Here is a 14,001-nt window from a genome sequence, read left to right as displayed (position 1 = left end):
AGGCTTCTTGCTCCTCCATTCTAACCCCAGAATGCACTAGTATAGATCAGTGGTTCCCAACCTTTAGGAGCTCAGGGACCACTAACGTAAAATTTGGAGACAGCGGGGACCACATGCATCCCCCCCACCCTCACACACAAAAAATACAATTAAATTTGTAATACATAAGAAGATTTAATAATTAATGTGATGGTTGTGCTTACATTTGCTTCACTAGCTGTGAAAGTCTTGGGTTTACATGGAATACATGGAACACAAAATAATTTCCCCCCAACTCAGTGGTTTTCACACCCACCCAAATCAGTCAAGTCTCTTTTCCCCCACACCAGACCACATTACGCACAGCCCTTGCCTCTTTTAAGTGTGGAAAAACACTTCAAAAAGGGAGAGGGTAATCACAAGGGGATTATAGACAAGTCATACAAGGTAGTTAAATTAGCCAACAGATAGCACACACACCTCTACCGTTCTTTTTTTTACACAGCCCTGGCCCTGCTCCCCCCACTTGTGAGTCCAGAGTCCTTAGGAAAGTGTTCAACACAATTTAGGCAGGTTGGTCCTGAAAGAAAAGCACCAGCTCAGAGCAATATCTCAGAATGGCTGCTGCATGTCTCAGGAAGAAAAGTCCTTTTGGTGTGCACTGCAAGGTCTTTGGGGGGGGGGGAAGCCTCTCTTCACTTCCTGTTCTAATTGCTGGCATGCTCTAGCTGTGGACTACTTTGGTTGGAGCTAAGAGAGTGTGAGCAAGCCTATAGGTAGACTGCAGCCACAAAACAACAGCTGCTTACTCTGCCATTAGTCTGTGGAACTCCTTGCCCCAAGATGTGATGATGGTGTCTAGACTAGATGCCTTTAAAAGGGGATTGGAAAAATTTCTGGAGAAGTCCATCACAGCCAGAGTGTGACTAACAGCCCCATTCTAGGAATGTCTACTCAAAAGTAAGTCCCATTAGAGTCAATGGGGCTAACTCCAAGGTAAGCATGCACAGGATTGCAATCCGAGGAGATAGGGGAACTGGCCAAGTGTGGGGTGGGGGAGGGCTCCCCTTGGACAAAGCTGCTGCTGCTCTCTGAGGCTGAAAAGTCAGGGGTTACACCTGCTGTACTTGGCTACGGTAGTGCCTGTTCTGCAACTTCTGGAATTGCTTCTCCCCAGGTGGGCAGCTTGCTGTAAGACAGCAGAGATGCTGCTGTTTCCCTCTCCAAAAGGGGTGCAAAAACCTGGTTGCCTGGATCCCTTGCTTCACCCCTGGGCGTTAGAAGAGCACATCCAGGGGGCCCAATCCTGCCAACTGAGGAGGGGGTACCAGGGATGGGGGCTAAGCATATCGTTTCTCCCCTCTCCTGCTGCCACACTGCCTCCAACTCCCTTCCTCTGTGTTCCCTGGCCAGTTGGAGTCTGCACTCCCAGGGAAATCACATCCAGAGAAACCCACTCCCAGAGAACCCCCCCCCCAGTCAGCCAGCCAGCGATGCCTTTGGGTGCTTGCTCCTCCTCCTCCTCTTCATTACTCCCATTCCTCCCCCTCCTCTGGCCCTGCCAGAGGTTTGCTGGAGTCCTGATCTGACTCCTGAGAAACCAGGCTGCCATGGCTCACCTGAAGGCACAGGGTCAAGGAATGGAGGCAGTAGGCTGGAGGCAGTGGGTGGCAGGGCACCTTTCCTCTGCATGCAGCTGAGCCACGAAGCTACACAAATGCACGCACACCTTACAAGGCGCCTGCGCTTCACTTTTTTGCTTGTCTGGGCACTCACAGACTAGGAGGGAAGGGAGGTGGAGGGGGGAGGCAGGAGACAGAGAGGCTATGCTCTGATCGGCTATGAGATGTTCTGATTGGCTGCTGGCGCTGCAGAGGCTTTTTTTCTTCCTGGAAGGACATTTTTTTTTCTTTTTTCACCAGAGATGTCACGGACCACCTGGGGGGGCACTGCGGACCACCAGTGGTCCTCGGACCACGGGTTGGGAACCCTAGGTATAGATGCTATACTGCATTCAGCCACTAAATGGGGTGAATAATGGAATTAAATTATAATTGTTCAACAGCGCAAAGGTAGGAAATGGGATTTTTTTTTGCATTTTTTCCTTGCTACAAGGCATTTAATGGTGGACCCTGGTATCAGAGATGAGTCAAATCAGTGGATAACAAGGCACGACCTGTATATGTTTTTTGGCAATGCATTGTTGCCTGAAAGTCTCCAAAAGCATACCGCTTTCCCCCTATGGTCTACTTACAATGGACTATAGTGATTACCTATATACGTACAGACCTATTCAAAATATTTTATTTTTTCTATACACCTGTAAAAGTATATTTGATGACTTACCAAAATTCTTGCCAAACGTGAGTCTATCTTTTTTTTTCCCCTCTCTTCTCAAAGTATGCAAATTTTAAATATATTTCACTGGACACTTCTAGTAACACCTGATGATCTTAGGAATTAAGCCAGTGATCCATTGACATAGCCCTGGATTCAAGATTCTCAAGCCTTAATCAGTTTATTTGATTTTTCAAAATAGATTTATCTGAATAAAAGATAGGGGCTGTGACAGCCTATGTTTAAAAGCATTTATCAGCTCATGTACATATATGGGCCAGTAGAATGGTGCACAGCTAAGCAGTAACTTTGTCTTGTAAGGCTATGCCTAGATGTTACAGGAGATGCAAGGCTGCCATTGAAATCAGCAGCCCTAGATCTCCTTCCCATCTCTATTCTGTAACATCTTGTAGTATAAGATGTGATTATGTCATGCTTCGAATTTCCCAGTCTCTACTCCACTTGATTAGTGCCACCTGCAGGGAAACTCTCATCACAGTAACATCCTTATCACATGTTTTGTATTACTCGATGCAGTTGTGGGAGAAAGGAGATACAGGACTGGTTTTGGCAGCATCAATGCATCTCTCATTACAAATAGTTCTGGTCTAAGATTTACTAAAATAATCATGTTAAACATTTTTGCCCAGTCCACAGGTATACACATTTGATCCACGTTGCGTATATGCAACGCTGGGCTTAATGGGACAGGGAAAACAGGGCAATGGCTTGAACTTAAAATGGCACATGGCCATCTTGAAACATTTTGTATGGACCACAGAACCAGCCCTTCTACTTCAGCCATCAGTGCTGTGGCATATAAACTAGGAAATAAAAGTGCATTCAACTGCATGCTTACCTGGGAGGAAGTCCCACTGAACTCAGTGAAAGTTACTACTGAGTAGACACGCACAGTCAGTGGGGATTTCTTATATAACAGACTAAGGGCACAATCCTAACCAGGTCTACTTAGAAGTAAATCCTATTTTGTTCAATGGGGCTTACTCTCAGGAAACTCTGGTTAGGATTGCAGCCTAAAGCCACTTCAGCACCACCCTGGGCACCCAAAATTTGGGTGGATGCTTTTTAGTAGAATTCTAGTGCTTTAGACATGCACTAGACCATGCTGCTCACTTTTCCTAATATTGGTCATTACTGCCATTATGCTGGGTCAAACTACTCCACACACAAGGTTATTTGCTTCAGCATGGGAAAGGCGAGATATAAATATTTTAAATAAAATAAATATCATATGGCAGCAATTTTCAACCAGTGTTCTACAGCACATTGGTGTGCTGCAAACAGTTCTCAGGTGTGCCATGAAAGTTTGGTGAGGGTCATTTATTAGTAGGGCCATTGGGGGATGTGATGGCAGTAATATTAATATTACTATAATATTAGTAATATAATATTACTATAATATATTATATTACTATAATATAAATAAATATATAATATAATAGTAATATTAAATGTGGTGTGCTTTGTCAATTGTCAGAAAACATGGTGTGACTTGACAATTTTAGCACATTGTCAGTGCTAAAATTGTGCTAAAAATTGTGAGATGAAAAAAGTTGAAAGCTACTCCCCTAAGGTTTCCTCCCTTCTGAGGAAAGACTCTGCATGCCTTTTAAGGACTAGGTGTCCAAATTTGGTCAATAAATTCTCACATGAAAATCTCTTTATACCTCCAGAGATACCCCCATATCCATGGATCTTGTGTTTGTGGTTTCAATTATCCACAGATACTGGATTGCCCAACCCCCCCAGTGCACCCATTACCTTTGTTTTTGAATCATCAGGAGGGCAGCATGGATGCTTCCTTCCTTTGACTTGCTTCAACAGAAGACTCAACTTGCAGGCAATCAGCCTGCCACTAGAGGGAGTGCAGGTAATAGCCTGCGCATGGAGTCTTTAGTTTAAACAAGTTACAGGAGGAAAGACGATCCAAAGACGCTGCCAGTGTGACGATCCAAAAACAAACGTAATGGGCATGCAGTGGGAGCACAGGGGGCTAATCTACGCATAGGGCGACCCCTCCGTGTGCCAATTACCTTTGTTTTTGCACTGCTGCACTGGCAGCTCACGCAGTCTCAGAATGCCTTCTAACACCTCCAGAAGGCATTAGAAAGGCACTTCTGGGGTGTTTTTTTTTTTTTTTTGAGGCATTAGAAGGCATTCTGAGGCCTGGGGAGGCCACTTGCAAAAGGGTACATGTCAGGGCCTAGGCCTCCGAACACCTTCTGGATGTGACTGGAGCACAGCTCTGGTTGCATTTGGAGGGGTACAGGTCAGGGAGCAGCCCAGGTAGGTGTGCCCCAGGGTGGCACTCCTTCCAGCCATGCCACTGTTCTTCCTTTGTGTTTCAGAAGACCTTTTTCTCTTTTGGCCAATTATTTCTTCTTGCTATGTACGAATTATCGTGTTTAAGTAGCTGCTATTTATATTTTTCACGCTAAAAAGTGTTTTCAACTTTCTATTTTATATACATATTTTTTAAGCCACTCTGGACATCATGTTGAATGTGAGATATTAAATAAGTAAAAACAACATTTTTAATGCATGGATGAGCTTTGTAAGAAACTCTGTTAGTAAATAAAAAACATCTTCAATTACACATGGAGTGATAGAGCAGTGAGAGTTCCATTACTGGCTCCTTCATAGTGCTTTATTTATAGTACAGCAATTATGATGGCATTTTAGTAAATGCTGCACCTAGTAATGCAGCATCAGAAGCTAACATCAGGGGAGTCATTGTAATGTTGACAGTTTCAGGTAACATAACACATTCAGAGAGTCCTACAAATCAAATGCAGTTAAAAGATTGTTTTCTTTACAGCTTCTGACTTTTATTCTTGCTGCAGGTTTTGTTTCCTACATGTCAGTAGACCTTTATTGTTAAAAATCTGAATATGCTTTTCTTGTGTCCAGAGCAGCATTTTCCACAATACTTCTAAGTAATAAATTTTTTAAAAACACATTTATAGACCTATACACACACCACAATCCTATGTATATCTACTCAGAGGTAAGTTCCACTATGTTCAATGGGGCTTACTCCCAGGAAAATGTGTAGGAATGAAGCCATGTCTAGTTTACTTTATTTAAATTCACAAATACACTTATCCTAAAGCAGTATTTTCCTTATAGTTTGATGCTCTTTTAACACTCACACACAAACACACACACCCCACCAAACCAGCATTCTAGCTCTTAAAACATACAAAATACTCACCACTTGGCTTATATCGTAGCTCCACGGAAGGAAAAGGATTCCTGTGTTGTACTTCTCCCAGTGCGAAAACATAAAAGTTAGCAAGATAACACTTAATAATGAATATATGGTAGAGACAGAAAGTCCAGCTTTCCCACTATCATGTGAACAAGGAATGGAGAAAAAGGTGAGAAGAAGAACTGAGACAGCCCAGCTGTCTAGTCCATGATCAAACAACTCTCCCAGAGGAGAACTGGACTGGGTCCTTCGAGCATGCTTTCCATCTATGGCATCTACAAAGGAATGGGGGAAAAGCACACCAGAGAATTTAGTTGCACCAGGCAAATAACAGAAATAAGATATTTAAGATAATTAGTCTCTTATTTGCTTTCTGAATTAAATATTTAAGATTATGCTGTCAAACTCAATGTCCATGAGATTTAGAAAGCCCAATCCTATCCACACTTTCCTGGGAGTAAGACCCAAAAAGTGACAGCTAAGGAGAACAAAAGTGATGGAATATGTGCTGGTTGAGCCAATACACAGTGCATATATGCTGGCAGTATTGGCAAATCAGTACAGTTTTGGGCAGAGCTCTGGCTTGGACCATCCACGTTAAGTGATCAGGAGGAGACTATGGAATCATGTGCTCCCTCACCCCTGTCCCTCCTCTGCACACAATTACAGATTACTGGTTCTTTGTTCCATCTGCTCATGGTCAACTCTGGTTAAAATGAATGTAGGGGTTCTCCTAGCCTTGATTAATGAGTATTGGCAACCTTCTATTGGCGTCTCTGTTTCAGCAGTGCATACATGCTAGGGATTCCAGCTCATTCCAGGACTGTGTTGTCCTTGATTAAACCTTGATTAAATTGATTAGCCTTGATTAAACTGATGGGCTAATCCCAATTGCTCTACACTAGGCCTGGGTACAACTATCCAAAGGAATTTGCTGTGAAAGTTTTCTAGTCATACATTACCTAAAGCATAAGCAAAAAAGGTGGTAAAAGCACAAAAAACCAAAACCCATCTTGGAATCAACCCAGGACTGGAACCTGCCCAAAGAAAATGAAACAATGAAAGTTAAAGTATGGAAATAGACCTTCGAGAAGTGTTCCATAAATTAGCATCTTTTAATCAATCCATCCTTAAGGGCTGATTCTAGCATCACATTTTTATGGCATGCATCTTAAAACCTTTACCATGTATGCAAATATCACATCAAATAGTTATGCAGGTATTGGTTTTACAGCAAAGGTGCCCATTCTCAAACTCAGCTTTCAGAGATTGCCAGATGCAAATCTTGACCATGATACTGTACTAGTGCTTGGGGCTGAAAGAGACACACTAAGCTGTCTTATACCGAGTCAAACCATTGGTCCACCTGCCATTGGTCCATACAAGCTGACAGTGGCTCTCTGGATTTCAGATAGGGATCTTCCCTAGCTCTACCCAGAAATGTCCCAGGTGGAACTTGGGACCTTCTGCATGCAAAGCAGCTGCTTATATGCTGCAGAAGATCTAACATCAGACCTGACTTTTATTTTTCTTTTAAACATTAAAGTAGCAATGGCAGATGCCTCCTCCAATTTCGAATGGAGCAAAAGTGCTTGGCACCCTGGGGGGTGGAGATGGGACAGATAGGTATGTCTGTTGTTTTTTTAAACCGCTGAGCTAAAAGCAGAGTTAGCACTGAGGGGAGGAGGAGGGAGAGCTGCATGGAAGTTGCAACATATTCCCCTCGGTCCTCCCAACCCTTCTCTATACAGAGTCAATACAGATTATTTTAAAGGCATTTTTAACATTGCTTTCAAATCCCAGTTCAGCAGAAACCCTGGGCAGCCTTAACTGCAATTGACATTAGTATCAACATAATATTTAAACACAACTAAGATGGAAAGGTGAATTTGCATCTGCTCAGGGACAGAGTGCCCGATTCCATATTACAGCCTAACCACAGTTAAGAAAACATCGGCACTGCAGTAAAAGAATATACCTGCACCAGCCCTAAAGCATAAATCAGTTCTTTAAAAGATGCAGTTTCCCTCACTGACTGCAAAGAATGAAATGCATTATTAGCACTGAACATTAAAATCATGGAATTAAAAATAAGAGTGCAGGAAATTAAAACGACAATGATCAGCCCCTATGGATGGAGTTGGCACAGTCAAGTTTATATGGTTATATTATTTTGCAAATGTAGTCTGCCATTGCTCTTATCAGTGAAGGAAGAGACCGGGGTCCCCTTGTGCCAATACTACCAAATGCTACCATTTTGTATGGTTTGGTGGGTAGCCCACAGAACTGGGCTCTACCCAGTTAACCTCTATATGTTAATCAGAAGGGGAAATGCTCCCAGCAAAAGTGCAATACACTATAATATAAACAAATTTCAAACTTATACCTTTTTGTTTTGATTTGTTCTTGACTATATCATTTAAACATTTGATACAATATTAATCTTGTCAGAACTACTGCAGTAGTTTAACTTATGAAAGTGTTTTGCATCTAACTTCACTGGAACAGTAGTTAGTGACCTTTAACTTCTCAAGTCCATGTGCCAAAACAAGTAACAAAGAGCGCTTTGCAACTCAAAGCATGGATCTTCCATGAACTATTTATGGTGGATACTACAAAGGTTCTGTATCCAGGACCTCCTGTACTTTTCCTTGTGAGCAGCCCCCTTAGCGAAACGATCCTGGGGATCACATCACTGTCTCTCCCCTGCCTCCGCCCATTAAGAGGAAAGTGGCCAGGCTCTCTGGCTGGGGCATCCCGACACCCCAGTTTGAAAAGCTCAGGTATAGGCAGTAGAGTTACCAGCATACAGAGCTGCCACTGCAGCTCTGCTATGTACAGCTCTATGATCAGCTCACCACAACCTCATTGAGGACATGCAGTGCCTCCTCCCTCCCTCCCTCCCTCCCTCTGCACGTCATGTTGACAAGAGAAGTGAGCTATAAGAAAATTGTTACCTGACGCACTGTAGTCCCAGTCATAAAAGGACAATATAAAATAATTAATTAAAAGCATCACAAATCCAGTGAAGGTTAAAAGGTTAGGAGCAATCCACAAAGGCACTATCTGCATATTTAAAAAAAAGAAAGACAATGAAAAAAAAACATATTTGAGAACTGGAATAGACACTTGCCTGCAAAAACAAAACAAAAAAACCTTCACCAATTGATTTGTTATAAAACTGGTTGTTATACTATTTATACTGAAGAAAGCTCCCCAAAAGCCTGCTGCAGCACCACAGTGTGGATGTTCAGGGTGTAACAGACCCTACATTTGGCTGCATTCCTAGTGCCGGATACCATAAGTGCTTCTGCAGGCTCTTTATTTAATCCCTTAACTCATTCAGGTAGAAAGTTTAATATACATGGATATAGTATCATCAGCGATAGTAGAGTTTGAGAATCTCCACCTAAAATAGAAATTATTTTTCCCCTTCTCCAAACAAATGTAAAATTTTGGCAAATATGTGTAAAATACAGCAGAAAAGTTACCACTTTTTTAGACCACATCTTGACAGTGGTGTATGGGGAGAAGTATTATCAATTTCTTGCCCCACCACAGAGCCTTAGGGCACAATCCTATCCTGCTCTGGAACAGGCAAGCCAGGAGGCTTGCGCTGTATCCAGTACAGGATAATGGCCATAAGCGCCTCAGACAGAGGCAAGGGGAAACATTTCCCCTTACCTCCGGGTAAGGGCCGCTGGCCCCTATGGGTCTCCTTGGAATTGCACCACCAAGTCCAAGGAGATTGGAGCGGCCTGAAGTCGCTTTCCCCAGAAACGGGGGATGGGATCCAGCATAACTGCCAGATCCTAGCTCCACCTCCTGCTCCTCACCCGCCTACCCACCGCTCTCGCTCCCCCCACCCAGGAACGCCTCCCTCCCATCTCCTTATGGTCCTTGCGTTGGTACATCCAAGTCGACGCGAAGCGCTTGGAGGAAGCCGGCATGGAGGCTTACGTCAGCCTCCACAGACCGGCGCTTCTCTGAGTGCCGGCCTGGGTTTCTCCTGAAGGACCCTCTTGGGCCGGCATAAGGGACCTGTGCTGGCCCAAGTCAAGGGCAGGATTGTGCCCTTAGCCAAATATTGTTGTTGTTTTTGGCTATGTTGCATGCTAGGTGGTGCGTGGTTGCTTGTTAATGAGTAGAGGTGTTTTGTTTCTGGTGAGTAAGACAGGTTTACAGTCTCAGTCTTACTGCACGCAATTGGTTTACTTCTGAGTGAAGTAAACAACACTATTTTCAAACACATCTATTAATGAGGCACCGTGAGCCGGCTGCTTCAGGTGGTTGACCAGTAGGAGACAGTGGATTGGCAGGGGCTCTTGCCCAACCCAAGCCTGCCATCTACAAAGGCCATTTGTACCCTCTCTCCACCTTGCCCACCCTGTATTGGCTGTGCCTGCACGGTACCAGCCACTTCTTATCCTTGCCTCCTTTTCCAGTTTTGCAATGTTAAAAAGGCAGAGAGGAGAGCCTGTGGCATAGCTATAGGAGGGACAGTGTGGTAAGTACTGCAAGCGCAGAAACTTGCTATGTAAGTGGCCCCTCCCACTTGCCATTGGAGCCTTTGTGGGCAGCAATGGCAGTCCACATTCTTGGATAAGGATGTAAGGAAATACTTTTCCTTCTACTGTGACTTTTAATATATGAACAGGCATTTGCATTCCATCAGCTATAGATATTAGTTTACATCCATAAGTCACAAGGACCCTGCTCTAATCTTTAATAAACCTAAATATTCTATCCATAACTGTGAAAAAGAAATCTATGTATAATACGCATTCTTATTTATTCAACTATTACTTTTCAAGCTCACTTGACTATAAAAATCATTTCTAAGATACACTTATTGATTATGTGCTATTACTTTCTTCAGGATCAATGCAGGTGTACAGATTTATGTTGAGGTTTATTAGATATGGTTTTTCTCCAACCTAAGTATATCTCAGCAAAAGTCACCTTATTTTTGTAAAGAACATCTTCAGATTACTTTGCATATCTGGAATGGTACTCATCCTTTAAGTGACCAAGGTAATAGCTTTTATCTTTATCTTCTTAAGGAAAATCCTGCTCCCTGGAGGAAAGATCCCCAAATGAGCGGACATGGCTTATTTATCATACACTATAAAATGGTGCTGGCAATGGTTTTCAATAATTTAAATCTCAGAGAGAGAGAGAGAGAGAGAGAGAGAGAGAGAGACTTGCATTCCATCAGTGTAAGTCCTGGGATGATGATTAGAAAGCAGCTCTGGCAGACCTTGGCTGCTAGGGAAAATGGCTAGAAGCTGCACAAGGGCAGCAGTAGCACAATGAACCTCCTCCACCCCCTTTTGTTGGACGATAAGTCAGCAGTAGGGGAAGATTATGGGTGGATTGGGGCAGAGAGTGGACCAGGACAGTTTGAGGATGGAAGGAGGATCTCCGTGACAACTACACACACTAAAATCCTATACCTCCTTCCTAGCCCAGACTCAACTTCAGGAGTCTCCTAGGACTTGTGCCAGCAAAAGAGCTGGAATAGGTTAGAGTAGCGGCGGACCTAGCACTGGGCAAGTGCCCCAGGCACTGAAGCACTGTGCCTCACTGGGCACTGAAGCGACTCCAGGACCACGCAGGAAGCCTTACTGAGGCTCCCAATGCGATTGGAAACAGTACTTCCAGTTTTCCAGAATACTGTTTAACACTACGGGGAAGCCTCAGAACACTTTCCCTGTCAGTCCTGGAGTCGCACGAGGCTCCAATTTGTTGGTAAATATGGGGGCAGCGGCATTGTGGACCTTTGCCCCAGAGCGCTCGAGGGCAGGTCCGTTACTGGGTTGGATGAGACTAGGTGATCTACAAAGAGGTAAGTAAAACTGTTTTTTACTTATCTCCCATCCACAGCATGCTGAGTAGTGTGCTGCCAGAGCACTGGCAGGAAGGTTGGAGCTTTCCCGCATGTGAAGCCAGACTGCTGGCCACCCACCAGAGCAGGTAAGCCGGCAGGAGGAGAGCCAAATGAGAGAAGGAGGGCAAAACTGGATAGGAACAGGGGCAGAGAGATTGCAGGTGGGGGAGGATCCAGCAGCAATGGTGCACGCCAGATCCTATCCCCTCTGCAGCAACCTCTTAGCCCCCCTTCTCCCTTTGGACTTTGTGAGTGCAAATCACTGGCATAGGTCCAAGGAGACCCATTGTGGGGCAGGAGGGTTATGGAGGAGAAAGGATATTTAAATCTCAAATCCCTTGCCACACTTAAAAGGGAGAAGTAGACTCTCCAGTTTCATTCCTACTAAACCACACCTTCCCATCTGTATGCTCTCTTCTCCTCTAATTCAGCCAACGTCCTGGGCTACTTGAAAGAACTGTGTTGGACAAATGTTTACAGGATGTTTAACTGAAAACAATGAGCCCAATCCTGAGCTCCTGTGGTGGCACCAAAAACGGCTACCGTTGTGTCCTGCATGCCCACAGCAGCCATAGGCAGCACTTACATCCCTTTCCCCCTGGTAAAGGAAGTAGCCCCGCGCCAAGCCTGATGCAAAGGCTCAGAATCCAGTGGAGCGTTGCTCCATTGGTCCTGCCTGCCTGCCTGCCTCCCTCCCTCCCCACTCCCTTCCCCGGCACACGTCCTGCCACCTGCTCTCCGCCTCCTCAACACGCCTCCTCCCCGCCCTCTGCCCGCCTCTCCCCTCCCTGGAATGCCTCCTCCTGCCTCCCCCGCTTTCCTCTCCACTGCTCGGCGGTCCGTGCGACCACCAAGCGGCGGAGGCCGGGTGCCCACTTGGCACTAGCCCAGCACCAGCCAGCGCTGGGCTAGCACAGGCACTCGCAAACGTGCTTTATGGCACATTTACAATAGTGCGCACCAGCGATAAGCCGGAGCATTGAGCTCAGGATTAGGCTCAATGTCATTTCAATGGTAGTTATAATGATTATTTTTAATACATTGGTTCCCTGAATTATAGATGCCTGAAACTCCTTTGAGTACTTTTACACAGGTTCATTACAACTTCTGGACAGAACTCTGGAATTGAACCAGAATGTAAGCTGGGGACTTAGTTGTTGTTAAATTAGAAGTACATCTAAGCTGGAATAAAAAATATTATGAAATCCTATGAAAAGTATGATTTAAGTGTCCTCACATACAGTAATGTTCTTACCTTCACAATTTTGTCCCATAATGGTTGCATAACATAGATTGATAGAGGATTTGTATCCACAGCACTGTACTGCAAGCAAAACAACATGAATCAAAATTGAATATCATAAAGTTTACTTACTGTGCATAAGAATAGGCGACACACACACATACACACTGAAAAATGCATCAAATTGGTATGTCGTATCCTCCCATTTACTTTCATTTAATTATATGTGTCAACCTAACTGAATGACTTTTTCAGAAGTATGGAAACTTTCCTTTGAAAAATACAGAACCTTAGGTTTACTTTTAAATAATTATGTGTGCAATCCTATCCTGCACCGGAACAGGCAAGCCAAGAGGCTTACGCTGTATCCAGCGCAGGATAGGGGCCATAAGTGGCTCAGCCAGAGGCCTTGGGAAATATTTCCCCTTACTTCTGGGTACGGGCTGCTGGCCCCTATGGGTCTCCTTGGACTTGTGCCACGTCTTGAGGTGGCACAAGTCTGAGGAGAGCAGAGTGGCTTGGAGCCACTCCATTCTTCCTAGGAATGGGGGTTGGGATCTGGCATAACTGCTGGATCCCAGCCCCACCTCCTGCCTGCCCCTAGGGTCCCCCACCCTCTCCCCGTCCAGGAATGCCTCCCTCTCTCCTCCCCACCTACCTTTGCTGCTTGCGCTGGCCCACCTGGGCGGACTCGAGCCTTGGCAAGGAAGCCGCCATGGAGGTTGGATTCAGCCTCCGTGTGTCGGCGCATCTCCATGCGCCGACGGGGCTTCCTCCTGAGGACACGCAAATGTGGGACTTGCGCCATCCCAACTCATTTCCAGGATTGCACCGTATGTGTCTTCCTTAATAACACATTGTTTAACAGACATAGCACATTGTTACGCAAAGACCATACAAATTTCTGAAATCTGTACACGTATGTTTATTTATACACATCTTCCATGTTCAGAAACAGACATGCATTAAAAATAATTCTGCATCACCCATAAGTGACAACTAATTTTAAAAAGTCCGACACATTTTGGCAACCATGACTGCACGTTTGTCAACATTTTCCATGATGTCTGTATTTACCAATGAATAAGCTTTTTGTCAGACTGACCAGTAATCCAATATGGGAAATAAGGGCACAGTCGTAACCAGATCTACACGGAAGTAAGTCCTATTTTGTTCAATGGAGTTTACTCTCAAGAAAGTGTGGTTAGGATTGTAGCCTAGGAGTAGCAAGAGCTCTTCCCATTATGTTGTCATAAGATTGGCTTACTTACAGGTAAGAGCAAGTACCCACAGATTCACTTGCCGGGGCAAGTGTTTCTG

At 44.5% G+C, this 14,001-nt stretch overlaps 1 protein-coding gene across 1 annotated transcript in view; it reads right to left on the bottom strand.

Moving 5' to 3' along the window:
- The window catches only part of LOC136648307 (ethanolaminephosphotransferase 1-like), a 38,677-nt gene extending 25,188 nt beyond the window's left edge, over positions 1 to 13,489 (bottom strand). The window contains exons 1-5 of the mRNA XM_066624420.1: positions 13,340 to 13,489; positions 12,694 to 12,762; positions 8,506 to 8,614; positions 6,511 to 6,585; positions 5,552 to 5,823 (exon numbers count right to left, since the gene is read on the bottom strand). Of these exons, the coding sequence (XP_066480517.1) occupies positions 5,552 to 5,823; positions 6,511 to 6,585; positions 8,506 to 8,614; positions 12,694 to 12,762; positions 13,340 to 13,489 (675 nt within the window). The remainder of the gene's footprint in view (positions 1 to 5,551; positions 5,824 to 6,510; positions 6,586 to 8,505; positions 8,615 to 12,693; positions 12,763 to 13,339) is intronic.
- Between the last annotated feature and the right edge of the window lie 512 nt (positions 13,490 to 14,001).

Source organism: Tiliqua scincoides, chromosome 4, assembly GCF_035046505.1.
Source record: "Tiliqua scincoides isolate rTilSci1 chromosome 4, rTilSci1.hap2, whole genome shotgun sequence".
In the NCBI taxonomy this organism is placed as follows: domain Eukaryota; kingdom Metazoa; phylum Chordata; class Lepidosauria; order Squamata; family Scincidae; genus Tiliqua; species Tiliqua scincoides.
The sequence above is the reverse complement of the archived record's forward strand: the minus strand, read 5'-3'. Positions and strand labels throughout refer to the sequence as shown.